This window comes from Eucyclogobius newberryi, unplaced genomic scaffold (genome assembly GCF_026437365.1).
Source record: "Eucyclogobius newberryi isolate DKJ021-1_F unplaced genomic scaffold, fEucNew1.0.hap1 SCAF_17, whole genome shotgun sequence".
Taxonomy (NCBI): Eukaryota; Metazoa; Chordata; class Actinopteri; order Gobiiformes; family Gobiidae; genus Eucyclogobius; species Eucyclogobius newberryi.
In genome coordinates this window covers 33,942,090-33,959,871 of record NW_027315801.1, presented here as the reverse complement: position 1 = coordinate 33,959,871, position 17,782 = coordinate 33,942,090, and the positions used below count along the sequence as shown (strand labels likewise).

General features: G+C 40.4%; 1 protein-coding gene across 1 annotated transcript in view; it reads right to left on the bottom strand.

Moving 5' to 3' along the window:
- The window catches only part of LOC140363551 (neural cell adhesion molecule L1-like protein), a 49,870-nt gene that overhangs the window by 9,521 nt on the left and 22,567 nt on the right, over positions 1–17,782 (bottom strand). The window contains exons 22-28 of the mRNA XM_072450182.1: positions 13,983–14,165; positions 8,120–8,158; positions 7,357–7,419; positions 6,836–6,949; positions 5,788–5,949; positions 5,372–5,503; positions 3,750–3,822 (exon numbers count right to left, since the gene is read on the bottom strand). Of these exons, the coding sequence (XP_072306283.1) occupies positions 3,750–3,822; positions 5,372–5,503; positions 5,788–5,949; positions 6,836–6,949; positions 7,357–7,419; positions 8,120–8,158; positions 13,983–14,165 (766 nt within the window). The remainder of the gene's footprint in view (positions 1–3,749; positions 3,823–5,371; positions 5,504–5,787; positions 5,950–6,835; positions 6,950–7,356; positions 7,420–8,119; positions 8,159–13,982; positions 14,166–17,782) is intronic.

Genomic DNA, 17,782 nt, shown 5'->3' with positions numbered 1-17,782 from the left:
GTGGTCGGAGAGGGCGCCCTGACAAGCATTTTAAACAGGTGCTGCTGCCAGACATCTGCACCATAGAACATGTCTATACTGCTGCTCCTGTGGGACGGGAGTATGGAGATGCTTTAGTAGTGTATTCCTTATTGGACAGAGACCATGTGCAACTTATTCCATCTTGCAGAAGAATGAGCCTTACCAAAATAATGCATTTGAAAACATCATTTTAAGTATGTGGATAAATAGACCAATCCAAGTTACTAGATTGCTCACATCAGAGTCACTCAACAACATTTTAAAATCATCCACTCTCACACTTCACACACACTATACATGTATCTCTTGTACCTCCTCTCAATCAGGGCTCCAAATACTGTATAAAACACATCATTTTCATTCAACTTCATCATAAATGTGTGCAAACTTGTTTAGACAACAGCCATTGATTCATCACACGTGCAAACATCTGAAATCCTGTTGTATTTACTTAACTACTATGAATTCCTAAACCTAACCCTAATTCAGTAGTTACTAAGCCTGAATTATTCTTATAAAACTATATGTTAATTATGAATGAAGTATCTGTTCATGCTTTGTTAAGGCAAATTAAGGTGTAGCTATTTCAAGTGGTCATAGTAGTGATCTTAGAGTGATCAATGTTAAATCAAACGTTTCACTATCGTTTCACACTCAATATCTCTCCACGTCTTTAGGGGTTGTTCAGCGGCATGTTTACAGTGCCCGTAGAGGAGTCAAAGCAAGTGAAATAAGTTAGGAAGAAGGTTTAAGAAACTCTTCATTCATTAAAAGCAGAAGTGAGAACATTATAACTTTAAAACCAGATGCACTGCTTTTGCATGGTGTTTCAGCGTTCAGAACGAGCAGTGACAGTTCTGTTCCAAAAGTCTAAGCTGTAAGTCCTACCAGGGTCTCTTACTCTCCTATTATAATTAAGTTTGTTTATTTGGTGAGGACAGTGAATATTAATGAGCATAAATGATATACATGCTGTAAACACCATGGATTGTAGCCATAGGTTAATTTCAATTATTTGTGCACATTCCCTCTCACAAACACACTCTTCTTCACACACCAGCGTACATGGACACTGGAGGACACTGGAGGACACTGGAGGACACTGGAGGACACTGGAGGACACTGGAGGACACTGGAGGACACTGGAGGACACTGGAGGACACTGGAGGACACTGGAGGCAAGGTGGGTGGAGCGGTCTTCCATCTAACTACTAGCCAGGCCCAAATGATTAGCTTCTGGCAAGATCAGGCCTTCTGGAAGTGGTCTGGCTCTCCCTTTAATGCAATCATTCACTGAAACAGTATTTGGTACATTTGAGCTCTTCACCTGCTCTTAGAAAGCTCCTTCAGAATAACCTGTTGATCTTCTTTCACCCCTATTTCAAACCCTCCTGTACCTGCTATTGATGCTATTGATGCTATTGATGCTATTGATGCTATTGATGTGATGCATTTAATACACACTACAATAGTAAGAAATGTATCTTGAATTATATTCTAATTCTATTTGTTTTAGGTCACAGACTACACAATTGTAAATCGTTTCAAATAAAGACTATAAGATTATAAAAACTTAAACTGATAATATTTCAATACACTGATGGCATTTACTATATAAACAATGCACAAAGTCCTGTCAGAGCAAGATTTTATGAATAAAAAAAAAGACAAATTCTTAATACGCTCCCTAAATCAAGTGCAAGGCTTTTATTGCTTTTAGAACGAGAACAAGAACAATCCAAACCTCAAATAAAAGGTTATGCAGCTTTACATTCTTTTACGTTCTTATACTTCTCTTGAGTTTAGCAGAAACGTTTTCACTAATATATTTGTGCCAACTAGACAACATTGAGCTGCAGGCTGCAAGTCTGCGAGACCTAAATCCACCAAAAAATACTGTAAGCTGTTATGAAAACCATTTGTAATACAATATTTAGAGCATATTAATGACTCAGAGTCAGCACATTAGCCCGGCCTGGAGCCTTAGTTATTCCCATGACATATTGTTACTGTAACTTTTGATTACACTCAGATAGAACTTGTGTGTGTGTGAGAGCCAGAGCCTGTCCGTCTGTCTTTGCACTATCGTGAAATACATCCAACAAGCCCCAGACATATAAATGCAAATTATGGGTGTATTTATTATTACTTTAGTTTTTGGTAAATGGCCTCGCGAAATGGCAGACAATGTATTTTCCCCATTCAAATGAATTACTGTCTTGGCACAAAACATAGGGGCTGGAATTGGCAGCAGGCGCACAATTGTGAGTAATCATGTGGGGGATAACATGATGACGAGTCGAATCAAAGTCGAGAGAAGAGGCTATTTTAGGTGATTTCTGTTGCCAGAGCACAAACAAACGGCCCATTGTCGTCCGGCTCTGTCAAGCAAAATAGGATTCACTCCATTTGCCTAAACTGTCACCGCGACAGAGAAAACAGCGCAAACAATACCAATCCAACAGCTATTATACAGTACAACAGCTGTCCGCGCCCAGCTTAAAAGCACATTTTCTGCAGCCGTTAGCAAAGCCCTAAGTTTATGGCTTTTAGACTGTGAAATGACTGCCCTTTTATCATCCACGCTCAAGCCGCTCCTTATTATGGACTTTTTCACAGACGACGGATTCACAGGAGACTTATGTAAGAGTTAATTAACCCAGAGTTGACGGCTCTTTAAGCAAAGTAAAGATGTAATGTTTTCTGTTTTAGAACAAACAAAGTGTATTTCTGAGGTAAAATCTACATCAGTAAAATGCAAATACTGCAATGAATTATTATACCCAGTGTCTTCTTCCCTTTGGGACTTACTGTTTTGTAATTGTAGTAAAAGTTGATGACTTCATCTGCTCTTTAATTATCATACATTTGGATAGACTCACAAGCCACAGTCGTTTTTCTGACGATTGTTCTAAATTTTCCTAAATCAAGTGCATTTTTGATCACAGCAACACGTCCATCCTGATACGTGCAGGAATAAGTCAATAAACTATATAAATAACATGATGTATTAACTGTTCTGGCAAAACCAGTAAGTGATTGTCAACACTAATATAACGGTTACATTTCATAAAGGAATATTTCCTTAGACCAGAGGAATGTATCTGTCCATATTTGAAGTGTTTTTGAGCGACTCTTGGCGTCCATCCAACAGCTACAGTACAATGACCATAATTCACAGCTTATACGTCTCTCATGATGCAATTACACAGAAAAGCAGCATGCAGGGATTTTCACCCACACTCATCATGTACAATAAAATGAGGGTGCAATTCATTACATCCACAGGAACTAAAGGGGACGATGTGGACAAGTGCAGGACACACAAACACACCACACATGCATTCAGTCAATGGATAAGTGTGAATGAAGGACTCACATCCGGCTGCGCACAGACACTCACTGTCTAGAAACAAAGTAGAAGCACAATATGAAGACACTACAGCACTATCTACACCGTGGGATTACCTAGCCCTTTAAGTGTGGAGGACATGGACTTCCATGATCCTGGTACGGCTCATGCATGCGCGCTTCGCTTTTGGGATGGAGAATTTAAAAAAAAGAGAGTGTGACAAGTGTGACAGGGCCAAATACAGTGACACATTATAAATGAGTTTCCAGGGAAGGAAATATTGAACATATGGTTATATAAATACAGCTACAACCCATTGCATTTCAAGGAGAGCAAAAGTGTCATTTGCTCAGAGCTCTGGTGCCGCAGCGCTCACCTGTATTCACAGAAGGTGTCATCATTCATTCCTTGTGACTCCACGTCAGGGTGGAGGTCCTCCTTTTCTTTCACTGCAGGGAACAAGAGCTATTTCAGCAAGTTCAGGGACACTTCTGTGTGTATGTAATTACACATTTACATCCACTGAGCGGCTTGTATATACTTATACATGTAACAATGTGTAGAACAAGTGTGTGTGTGTGTGTGTGTGTGTGTGTGCGTGCGTGTGTGAGTGTGAGTGTGTGTGTGTGTGCGTGTGTGTGTGTGTGTGTGTGTGTGTGTGTGTGTGTGTGCGTGCGTGCATGTGTGTAGGCGAGTGTGTGTCTCTGTGTGTGTGTGTGCGTGTGTGAGTGTGAGTGTGTGCGTGTGTGTGTGTGTGTGTGTGTGCGTGTGCGTGTGCGTGTGTGTGTGTGTGTGTGTGTGTGTGTGTGTGTGTGTGTGTGCGTGCGTGCGTGCGTGCATGTGTGTAGGCGAGTGTGTGTCTCTGTGTGTGTGTGTGTATGTGTGTGTGTGTGTGTCTCTGTGTGTGTGTGTGTGTGAGTGTGTGTCTCTCTGTGTGTGTGTAAATAAAAAAGTAAATAGATGCCCATCCACCGTGTATTTGTACACAGTGTAACAAACCACTTGTTTCCGTACACATACTTTAAAAATACCAGTAAAAGACAAAAGCTTTTTAAGGGTTGGCAAATGGGGAAAACTCAAAAGGCACTGATAAAATATTCAGTGGCTCGTGTCAAAAGCTACTGCAGGCGTACGAGGGAGACAGAAAGTGGAGATAAGAGACACTTTGTAGGTCTAGTAAGCGTCGTTGAGTTGAGAGAGAATGTGGCTCGTTCTCACAGGTGAAGTCGACAGCCCGTCTAATCAGGTGAACCAGGCAGAACTAAAGGGACCATGCAAATTACACCCTCAAGCAGGGAGAGGCAAAACAAAGGGCTTTTACACCGCTGTGGGCTGTGACTGGACAGGTCACTCAGGGTTAATGGTGTTGAGATTTAGTGGGTCTGCATGCACAGGTGTCCGGCAGGTCCAGATGGAGGGGTGCGGGGGTCAGGCGGCAGGCCCAGAGCGCAGTTTGGATCTTTCAGGAGGTCAACCAATATCAAAAACACTGCCTAATTAAATCAGTGGAGGCTTTGTTTGTCGGCCCCGTGTGGGAAAGGCTTTTTAAAATAATGGTGTTTTTGTTTTTCACATCTATAACTAGATATTTGGGTTTTTGTGCCTTGGAGAAAGCCTGCCCAGTGGTCTCGCGTTACAGTTTTAAATTCAAAAGGACGGCTCGTGTTTTGTGTTTCTCATAATAGTGAGGTCATAAAAGACAAGCAAACATGATGGTGGATGTACAAATGCATACAGATGAATGTTAATGTTTTAAGTTAATTATGAAATGTAGGATTTGCCACCTTTCGACATGTAACCATTGGAATAAAGCCACAACTCCTGATAATGCATGATACATATAGTGTGCAGCATCTGAATGTATAACCAGCCTTGATGATATTTGAATGATGTTTTTGGTTGACATCCTGAAACACAATTGTGTCCCTCCCGGGCCCACGTCTAACTGACCTTGTTCCATGGACAGCGTATCCTGCGGCGGCGCTCGCTGCGGCGTACCTGAGTACTTTCCCCCTTTGTTTCTCCGCACAAAGCAGGCAATGAGCGCCACCAGGGTTAACAGAGCCACAGCGCACAAGGTCCCGATCAGCCAGCCCTGCGCCGACGTGTCCCTCTGCAAACTGGTCACTCCTGAGGACAAACAGACACAAGATTTACCATAAGTTTACAGATATTTGAATGAAAGAACACGGAGCACTGAGTATGAGTCCAGGCTGAAAACCAAACAGAATATTCTGCTTTGCAAACGTTTTATTTCCCTTTTGCTATTGCCCAGCAGTGAAAAGATAACCTAGTATGACTCGGATGCCGGGAGTAAAATATATAGGACAGAAAACCCACTGTAGTTCAAATGTAGTGCCGTTTTTACATTGCTGTACTTTATTCACAGTATTGACAAGTTTGTTCAATCTCACCTTTGTCTTGGGTCTGGAAAACGTCCTCGCAAATGCTAGCGTTATCAAAGCGCCTCTTGGACATGAGGCGCACAGTGTACACCGTCCCAGGTTCAAGGCCGTCCAGTAAGTGGAAACTCTGAGAGGAATTTACAGCTTCTGAAATCTGCCACATACCATCACCTACACAGCCGGACACAGTGTGGACACTTTGTGATTTCCTTGACAACGACATGTGCAACTAACAAGCTGAAGACAGAGAGATCCTCCACGTGAAGTCTGGTGGAAGAAAGTGTTCCATTGGAGGAGGCCACGAGATAACGTTTGAGTAAAGTATTTCGTGAATTGGATGAAGAAATATTGTTTTGTGACATAAATAGCCAGATTTCTTCCACTTTACACAGAGGCTTACTTTTTGAAGCATAGGATTGTATCAAATGACTTATGTTTGCTTCTAATTTGATTATATGATTATATTATAAACTATACAATAATATTCATCAACTGTAGACAAAAAATTCAGTTGTAGTCATCTGGACACTGTTTTTAGAAAAATAAGACATTTCGACTCAGATATTTATCTCTACGAAAGAAAAAATCTTGACAGCCATCTAAAAATATATGTATTTTTTAACATTATTTACAGATAAGATAATTAATGTGTATCGTTATGCATGTCAAAGCACAAATTGAAGGGGATTATTCAGTAACCTTTATTGTTTATGTAATATAGGAGAGAAAGAACACATGAATGGATACAAACTGTGTCTTTCTCTCTTGTTTATCATTGGCATATGACGTGTGCATTTGCATCAATCAGTGACATGAACTAGTTTATTCTAGTGAAGCAAAGACATTATAACAGCCTCTTGGGACGTGGAAGACAGAAACAATACAGTACAATTATGTTTCACACTTTCTTGGCACAGACACATATGGATGAATCCAAAGTCCACAGTGTTAATCAGTTAATTGACTACTACTACTACTACTACTACTACTACTACTACGACAAATATTCAAGGTTTATATAACAATTCCTACTAAAGACGTGGGGGAAAAAGCTTACGGATGTTCATATAAGCCACATAAAGCTCCAAGTTGTGCTGCTCCTGTGTGGCAGTCCAGCTGATTTTGGCATAGGTATCACTCACATAGGAGCTTATGTTGAACAGGACTGGAACTGATAAAGAGAGAGGAGTCGGGAGGAGGAAAGGAAAACACAGAGAGGAGACAGAGAGTCAGGCAAAGAGGATTAGCAGAGGCAAATAGGATCCACCCGCCGCTTGGCGAGGAGACGGGCGGGCGGAAACCCTTCAGAGCGACAGTTGAAAAGCCGAGCCCGGGCTGCACACTTAATTGACTGAAGCTGGATTTCTGCCTCATAAAGGGGGAGATACAGATATGGGAGGCGGGGATGGCATGTACTCGTCACTTTTTGAGCCCCGTCTTGAACAAAAATGACATTTCCTCACAACTCCCGCCCTTCAACTTATACCCTGATCTCCTCAGATGTCACTGTTGTACGGAAGTGTGTGCGCATCGTCTGTACACGACGTCTGCGCACGAGGCAGGGAGTTAGAGGTGTACCTAACGGCAGAGGAGGGGCGCTGGCGGGGGCAGAGCTGGAGAGAGAGGGAGAACAGTTGTGGCCTGAAATGAAAAAGACAAGTCTCTGAGGTGAGATTTTTGCTGCGATCACTGGTAAGTTTCTACATCAAATAATATACTCAAGGAAGGATCTCTATAGGATGCAATGGGGGAAAGAATAGTGAGCGTGTAAGCAGAAAAGAGGGATTCATACTGGCAGAAGCAGAGACTATCCTATGAATCACAAGGAAACTTGACATTTCTACAAATTACAAAATCATGTAACAGATAAAACAAAAACAAAGACTGATACACTATTAGTCTGTGATATTTGGATTGTTTTGAAGATGTATTTAAATGCTTACAGAACCAATATTTTCAAATGTAACACCAAAGTCTGACTTGTATGAGCTGTGATAAATGGTTTTAAATATTGGAAGACAACATTGTGATTCTTGTGTTTACAAGGGCCAAAAGCAGTAGTGTTTTCAAAAGATGCTGAAAACCTCTGCCCGAAAGAAGAGCGGGCACATGGTATGCATAAATTATATCTGATAATCTCGGGAATTTGCAGAAATGCCACAGATTTATTAGTAGAGGTGAAAAGGCTCTTTTGCTAATTGCTTAGTTAATTCTGTTTTTTCCACATAAAAGCCACAAAAAGCCACAGATTTGTGTTCTCGTTGTGGCGGCCAACACATCGAAAGTGTGGACTATCTTTAGCACTACTTCTGTGTGTGGGAGCTCCAGGCGGCATACATACTGCTCAGAACAGGGTCCTCAGCTGGAGTCGGGGACAAATCTTCAGAGGAATAAGAAGAAAAATAAAATAAAGCTGAAGATTACAGATATATGGAAAGCCAGTTTCAAGAGTGACACAAACACACGCACACACACACACACACACACACACTCGCGCCCAAATAAAGGACACGCTCACAAATAGCATGGATTTTCATCACCGGTGTCATAAAGTTGCAGATGTGCTCCCAAAACAATCTGTTTCATTTCAATAAGCTCGGTAAGAATTGGTGAGTGGTAGCAAGCTGTAATAAAGGTTCCAAATCACAAAGAACAGTAGGAATATACATTGTGAAGTTCTTTTGGTGATGTTTTTTTTTTGTTTTTCACCTTTCAATTTTTGTGTGCAGTGTTTTACATAATGAATCAAATATATTGTGAAAGCAGCAGGGCAATTAAACTCCTGTGTGCTGTCTACATCTGATAATAAGGTACTTTATTGATCATTAACCCGGAAGTAAGAGCCGTGGGCAGCACTGGGGTGGACTGTGTTTTGGGTCCACCCCCAGTTTCACTTCTTTGCTTGAAAATAGCAGTTATAAAGCTGTGCATGTGTCAGAAATGTTTAATTTGTGTCAATATTTTAAGTGCCTAAGGGTGGAAATTGGTTACATACATTTAAATAGATACTTTGTCCCTGTGGTCTTAAAACTGCAGCATCACGTTTTGTGGTTGGATTGTTATATGTCATATCATCTCAGTTTTTGTCATGAAACAGAAAAGATTCAAGTTGAGAGGAGGGAGAAAATAATGAAACGGGGAAAGTTTCACAGTCGAACTTTGCCCAGGCATTCATTTGAATTGCTTATGTGATCTGCAAGGGCAAAATCCACCAAGGCCCTGTCACTCTGTGATTCCATCTACAAAACAGAGCACCTCTCAATGGGAGAAGGAGAAACAAAACACAATTCAACCATTTTCTGAATCTGTCTTGTCAACCTCCATGTTGTTTCTAAAGAGTTGCCTTTGTGTTTTGCCTTTTGCAAAACGATGGCAGTGAGCGACAGATATTGAGCAAGACAATGTTCTGGAGCATCTTATGGATATAGAAATACTCAAGAGGAAGGCCACCTCCACAACAGGGAGAACATTCAATCTCTAACCAGAAATGCTTAGAAATTGAAATAGGCTCCTATTTACAATGAAAGTTAAAATCATCCCCATTTCCCTATAACATGAGAAACACACACACAGAGCATCAAGAGCTCTAAGCAGCACCACTTTGACCCTGCAGCTTTGATCCAATGACACAATGAAGCCTGTTTGCAGCTGCAGATATAGTGTTGAATAGAACATATAGCACGCCAACTTTGCTTTCAGTTCTTTCTTTATCATTTCTAAAAATAATCGGGACTGGAATCTGTGCCACCACTCTCTCTCTCAGGGTGTTTGATGTGTGCAGTGTGGTAGCCACAGTTTAAGCAGACACAGACAGATCAGGGGCAAAGAGCATTTTTGAGGAGCAAAGTGTTGGTTAAAGAAAATTGACAAAAAGAGCTAATGGAACAAGACGTGCGATGCATCTGGCTGTGGAGCCAAACATTGCACCAGTTCAGACCGAACCATCTAAAACATGTTTTTACAAACCCAACAGAAAGCATCCGTTCACACCTCGTCGAGTCTTGATCCGTACGGCTGAAAGCTGCATGTGAGCGCTGGAGCAGGGGCGGAGCAGGGAAAACCAGGGCCTGTGGGGCCTGTGGGGGCTGTGGGGGCTGTGGGGGCTCACTATCTGGGGAGTACAACTGATCCCTGAGAATGTGATTTATGCAATACATTATCGAGACAATTAGTTCAGAAATAGTGACTGTAAGTTATATTACAGCCCTCCATCGCCCATATTTATTAGAGCCAACCACAATCACAGTCCAGTTCCTCCTTTCTAAAGGCTGGAAAAGAGCGTGGAAGCGCCACAAAACAGTTCTGCTTGAATCCTTGTAGTTTCCTTAAGCCTTCAATGTGCCAATCCACACTGACGTTCACTATGTTTAAGTGTCACCAAAGTCATTCACCAAAATTAAACTAATATTGACATCAGCATTTAAAAGTAAATTATTCCAACCAACAGCCCCCCGGTTTACTGCTGTGGCTCTCTCAAATCATTGAGTATGATGCCACCTTTTTCGGGAGCCTTTTCACTTCCGTTGCCCGAACTGTCACTCAATCACAGCCCATTAATGTCGGTAAACCCGCTGTGCCCTGGCACGCCGCTATTGGCATCCTTAAATCTCCACTCTGCCTCTGCATAGTGAGTGCCATACCCGCAGGACCACAGGCTTCCAAACACACAGCGTTTTATCTATCCAGCCAGCCACTATTCCTCCACCATTCCTCCACCAACAATGCATCCAGTGGCTCTCAGGCCGGATGTCCACGTGCGACTCCCCAGAGACGCTAAAACCCTGTAGAGGAGTGAATATTCAGAGACAAAGCAGACATATTGTCATGTTTTTCCATTTTGAGTTAGTTAACATTTCAGAACGACTGTTGGGGAAGATAATGATTGACATAATTGCGGGAAAAATAATAACAATGAAAAATCAAGCTGTGAGGATAACATTTCTAACAAAAATATAAATGATTTAAACCGAATATGTTTTGCTTGAAGACGCACATTAAGAAGAGTTTAAGAAAATTATAGTACAGAATCTTTACCAGTTTTCATAGTTCACAATATTCGGCTAGAAACAGTGGGATTGTGAATAAAATGCAATTAATAACACTGAGCGTTCTCTGTCAATGTTTAGTAAGTAAAGTAGAGAAGGACTATTTTAAAAAAAAGGTACTAATTGCCATAAAATGATTGTAACAAAGTAAAGTAAAGTAAAAAACAAGCTCATTTTGGTTGTACTACTATTATTATCATGGTTGTATCAGAATTAGAATCAGAGAAGGTTTATTTCCATTATGTCCCACTCATTCTTAAATAGTATATTGTCCAATAACTACAGATTTTTGTCATCTTTAAGAACGTCTCTAAACTAGCCCTTTGTGTCCTGAAAGCACCGTTTACAAGTCCATTTTCTTTCATTCTATATTGTCTTAGCCATCGTTACTACAGGCCATTACGCAGCGCCATAATAACAGTATAATATCATTTCTATATCTAATTGTGCTCCTGTGTTCATTACCTTTGCACCACATCCTTTATCTTTTACTCAGAACGTACTCGCGGCCATTAAAAAGCAAAGTGACAGGACATGACGGCGGTTTAACAACTGCACTCGCCACTGAAGGTGAGGGACAAGCGCCGCGACTAAATTGGACGTCTATAATTTGTTTATAAAGAAACATAATTACTGATAATGACAATGTCCAGACTCTGAAATAAAAGACGTTACTCGTTTCAATTTGGTTGCCTAGGAACAGCACTGTAGTAATACGTTTGAGCAGATTAAGCTGGTGTGTAATTTGGTTCAAATATTGTTAAAATGTCAATTTCATATTTCTTATAATTATTTCATTTTTTACGGAACAATAATGAGCTTCAAAACGACAATAATAACGTCAGGGCAATGGTCAAACCAATGAACCACATAAACAAAGACATTGTAGGTCCACCGACCACATATTAGCCAAGACCTATGAACTATAAAGCAGAACTGAAAACTACAGCCAATATTTATGTACGTGCAATGAAAAAAATGATCAATATCTCTAGAATGTATTAAAAAAACAACATTTTGTCCATGTCTCAAACTCATTCTTGAAGCTAAACCAAACATAAAAATACATAAATGATCTGTATTGTCGTCTTAACCGCAATTTCTGCTTCTGTTGACAACCAAATTGGCCATTTCCCTGTTTTACAATCTTAAATTAGAGCCACTTTACTCCCGGAGTTCAGTTCAAGTACGACATTCAACCCGGGAAGGTTGAATGTCGTAATGCAATCTGACTGCCTGGAAAAAGGGAATTTAAGATTTGACAAGCTATAAAAAAAAACACTACAACCTCAGCGACATGTTTGGTGTGTTGATCTGTGGCATCTCCGCCTGTCAGATGATCCAGGCTCAGAGTACGCTGCTGTCAATCAATGTCATATCAGAGCGAGGGAAAAGGACAGTGACACTCGCAGGGTCCGGGGGGCGGTTCAGATCAGTCCTCCGCTTCTGCCGCTGCCGTGACTGTTCAGAGACGCTTTATGATTTGTGTTGGGTTAAATAAATGTTAACTGCTCTTGTTTACGAAGTCTATTTACGATTTTAAAAGACAAAAACTGGACCGTTTATTGATATTGTTCCTGGTGCGACGTATAATGTGTGAACAGAATGGAGACTGAAGTGTTGAATATCACAAAATATGACAAATCAATGAGGTTTTGTCAAATAAAAGTGATGTCAGAGCCTGGCATTTACCATCACTATTGTTTCTTTTGGTTGCAGATTATGATACTTAGAATTTACTTGCACAAAATAGTTTTCCTTGTAAATATATATGTATTAGGCCACGTCACCCCGGGCTGCAGAGCTCCGAGCTGTTTTTTGCAGAAGCACAACTTCACTTTATATTTCCTGTCAACGGTTTGACTTGTTTTGTTAAAGAATAAGAACAAAACGTGTGTCCAATTCTGAAGAGCAGAGGCTGAATGGGATTTTGGCTGAACCCGAAATTGCAGACATACTTTCAGATCAAAGATAAATTAAAGAAGCAAGATTCGTGATTGCCCAGATGTGCACAGACATTCTTCCACTGTTGTTTGTGAGAAGAGGTGTTCTACCGTTCCTTTTATGATTCATTTAGAAATCCCTCTTTTGATGATTTATTGAAACAAAAGCCTGATATGTTCTGGTGCGATGATGACAGCGAGATGAGACTGTTGTTTGATTGTAATGTGTAAAGCTTCATTTATTTGAAGAAGCAGCAGACTTGTTTGTTTAACTGAGCACATTTGTTTTTTGATGAATATATGTAATAGAATGTATGTTTATGTATGTTTGGATACTGGCCTAATGGATTGTGTTGATGATGTTTTATAAGACCATGAATATGTATATGCAAGACACAATAGTGATAATAGAGTCAGGTTCTCACTCACTAATTACACTTATTCAAGCTTAAATACAAATTTGAGGCAATAAAACAATATTCTCTACCATCCTTGACATGTCTACCCTGGAAATTCCAAATGTTGGCTTCAGTATTGTTATAAAGAAACATTACATGGTGTTACTGGAATGTTGTTGTGGACTTCACTTTCGCCTCCATTCTGATATTTGAACATTCTGTTGAACGAGGGTCTATTCAGAAGCCCTGAAGAAGTCTGAGCGCCTTCTTCTGGTTGTATGAGTGAACACAGGGCTGGCGACCTTGAGCGAAATTAAATTCTACACGAAAAGAGTTATTTTCTAGCCGCTCAGGGAATCTTTGCATTGGCCATTTTGCACGAATCAATCAACTTTACGGCATATTTTAGCAGCAAGATTTTGCCTCATTCTCCTCTGCAGGGAACAGAGTGTCGTGGGTTTGATTCCTGACTCCGAATATTTGCTGCATGTCCTCCCTTCTCTCTCATCCCCCATTTCACACTACTTTCCTGCCAATAAAGCCGACGGGCACAAAACTAAATACATATAATTACAATGTCTTATTTTGTTCTGCATTGTAATTGTATATTTGCCTATTATTATATTACTTATCCTTGTTCTCTTCGTTTACCGAGATCAAAATGAGCCAAATCGTTGTAACTTTTGAGTGATTCAGCCGTTTAGGAGACTTTTAGCAGTTTTATTGTGTATTACGACAGTGTTTCTTTACGTCTTTGTTTCTTTGTGAAGACACTGGCGCTCCTCTCCCTCCTCTCAGCGCTGTGGTTTGTGCCTCACCTTCTGGAGTTGTAGTGTGACTCTCCTCTGCCCGCGGAGGCCCACAGCCCGCCCGGGTGCAGGCGCGGAGCTGGAACTGGTACAGGCTGCCCTCCTTTAGGCCCTGGAGCTCCCACTGGGTCGTCTCAGGCGCACTGATGTTCTTCTCCTGGGAGTCCAGCACCTCCAGTGAACTCTCATTAACTATGGAGAGAGAGCGAGCGGTGAGAGAGATGTCATGTCAGTGCAGGTGGCCAGAGAGGACACGCTGAAAAAGGTGTGTGACCCAGGCAGAGGTGGAAAATAATACTATTACACTATTATACTTTTACCCTAGGAATCTAGTCTGATGTGTTCAAATAAACCAATTAACCTGATTTTCAAAGCGCGAAAGGAGAAAGTATGTATTTAAGTCTGTCCAGTTCCCAGCTCCCACAAACCCTTTGCATTAGCATTAATATTCACCTGCGTTCCTTTTCCCGCACACACAGCTCAGTCAGTCCTTGTGCTGCGTATGGCTCTGATCAAATACTTTTCTATAAGATGCAGTTGGTGCGCATTGGTCTAGTTTTGTCACAAAATGATGCTTTTACAATATATACTATACTATAGACTATATGAATGACTATACTGTATAAAATATACTCATTTACATGAAAACAACACAGAGCATGTTTTCTTACAACTTCTGAGTACAAATACCAAACGAGCTATACATGTATTAAAAAGTGTTATTCTCAGTAGCAGCTATAGTCTAGCCATATATATGACTATACTATATATATATATAGTATAGTCATCACTATAGTTGTACTAGATGTTTTATTATGAATGAATCGTACTTTTCCTTGAGTACAGACTTCTATCCTTTTATATACAAGCCAAAGGCGTCCTCACATGCGCGGTGTATATACAGTATGATAATAAGACATTGATATAATGAGGGTCAATAGGAAAAGGAGGGGATTGATGAAGAAATGTCAAGTTAACTCAGGCTGAAACAGAACGCAGCAGATAGAAGTGGTGACAGGTGAGACGAGGAGGAATACATTATGAACAGAGCCGAGGCCAGATTAAAGGAGCAGACAGAGAGCTCGACTCGAGAGGGTAAACATGGAGCAATGGATGAGGAGGAGGAGGAGGAGGAGGAGGAGGAGGAGGAGGAGGAGAAGAAGAAGAAAGGAAAACAAGCACCGCATCAGCACATTACAATATCAGTGAAATGCCTACTTACTCAGTGGATTATTCAAACATTTACAGTACAAAGAGACTCACTGCATATGTATTTTCCTTTTAATAGCTTTTCTTAAATTATAATTTAGAATGGCTTTCCAGTATTTGGCTTGGTAGAGGTAGAAAATGAATCATTTGTATTTGTAATGTGGTAAGAATGTGGCCCCCCAGGACAAGTCACGGGTCAGACTAGAAGAGAAACAAGCCCAGTCATCGGATGACTCCAAAATCAAACTGAATTAAATTAAAAATGAAAAGATAATCCACCTAATTGTTTAACTTTTCTCCATTAGATTCTTAATACTCTGTTTACCTAAAGCTTGCATTCTGAGGAAATGGCAACTGGAGCAAAAGAGAAATTAAACATGGGAGAGCCAGAGAAATGAGAAGAGTTGCAGATGCATGCAGGAATACCCAGCATGCATTATACATCAAAGTACAGCGTGTGTGCAGACTGAGAGAGCGGTGTATTTCTCCAGGAACCTCCCTGGTTGATACCACACTGGGCAGGCATTAAAATGCAGGTGCAACTGCGCTGAGAATGTTATGAGCCTCACCTCAGCTATTTCAATATGTTCCATTGGGGAGATGCTGTAATGACCTAATCCTTAAATGAGCTGCAGCCTCAAGATATCATATTATTTACATTGTACAGTATAATGTACAGTACATTGTACAGTACATTACATTGTACAGTACATTGTACAGTATAATGTACAGTACATTGTACAGTATATTACATTGTACAGTACATTGTACAGTATATTACATTGTACAGTACATTGTACAGTATAATGTACAGTACATTGTACAGTATATTGTACAGTACATTGTACAGTACATTACATTGTACAGTACATTGTACAGTATAATGTACAGTACATTGTACAGTATATTACATTGTACAGTACATTGTAAAGTACATTGTACAGTACATTGTACAGTACATTGTACAGTACATTACATTGTACAGTACATTGTACAGTATAATGTACAGTACATTGTACAGTATATTACATTGTACAGTACATTGTACAGTATATTACATTGTACAGTACATTGTACAGTATAATGTACAGTACATTGTACAGTATATTGTACAGTACATTGTAAAGTACATTGTACAGTACATTGTACAGTACATTACATTGTACAGTACATTGTACAGTATAATGTACAGTACATTGTACAGTATATTACATTGTACAGTACATTGTAAAGTACATTGTACAGTACATTGTACAGTACATTACATTGTACAGTACATTGTACAGTATAATGTACAGTACATTGTACAGTATATTACATTGTACAGTACATTGTAAAGTACATTGTACAGTACATTGTACAGTACATTACATTGTACAGTACATTGTACAGTATAATGTACAGTACATTGTACAGTATATTACATTGTACAGTACATTGTACAGTATATTACATTGTACAGTACATTGTACAGTATAATGTACAGTACATTGTACAGTATATTGTACAGTACATTGTAAAGTACATTGTACAGTACATTGTACAGTACATTATGCAGTATATTGTACAGTACGTTGTACAGTACATTGTACAGGAGCTAAGTATTCCCCATGACAGAAACGGTCAGCGTGACGTCAAAAACATTTTCAGGCTTTTATCAGTATTAGTATGACAGTATTACGTTAAAACAAGAACATTTTCACAAGAACTTTATTTCTTGTTTTAACAACTTTATTTTCTCATTTTGAACACATTTCGCTGTGTTTGCCAGCTGCAGGAGAAATACCACTCGCTTTTTATTTGCCTGTTTTTATTGACACACTCTCAACTTGTGGGCATCTTAGACGTGGTGCCAGAGCGTCTGGAAACAGACTGCGTCTCGTAATCAGCCACAATCCCTCTGGTTCACAATCCGCGCCCGCGTCAGTGTCACCCAAGAGCGCGCATGGACATGAGAATTGGAGCATCTTGTCCGTGCGCTCCAGGGGAATTATGGCTGATAACCAGACGCAGCACCAACAGTAGCAACACACTCTGGATGTGACGCATTTGGCACCGAGTCGCCGCGGTTCACCTCATCCACAAATCTCCCCAAACCTGTGATGAGGAGCTGTAAGTGGTGCACCAGTGAGGCAGGAGGACATTACAGAGTGGGAGGCGCACTCGTCCCTGTGCCATATCGAGTTCGAGTCAATCACGTCTTTGCTGTTTACGTTTGTCCTTCAGAACATGGTGAGTCCTTCTCAGTCGTGTCCTCGTCCTGATCTAGTGTTGGAGCCAGCAGCACAAGTCAAGGACACACAACGTGCTACCAGACATGTATATATGTTTTTACCAACGCTGAGTGCGAAGTGTGTAAGCGGCGCAATGTTGACCGATGTCACATGTGTCACAGTGGCTAACAGATGCTAACAAATGCTAATACATGTTTATGCATGTTGTGAAAAATGATATAGGGATCGAAATAGTTTATTTCCTGAGCACATTCTTCATGGAGCTCATCAGAGGGTAAAATCCCAATCCTATTTTCCTATTTTTGAGTGTTTAAATGAGATACATCTTAAGAATGTGTTGATGGGAAAGCTTGATGAGGTGAATCA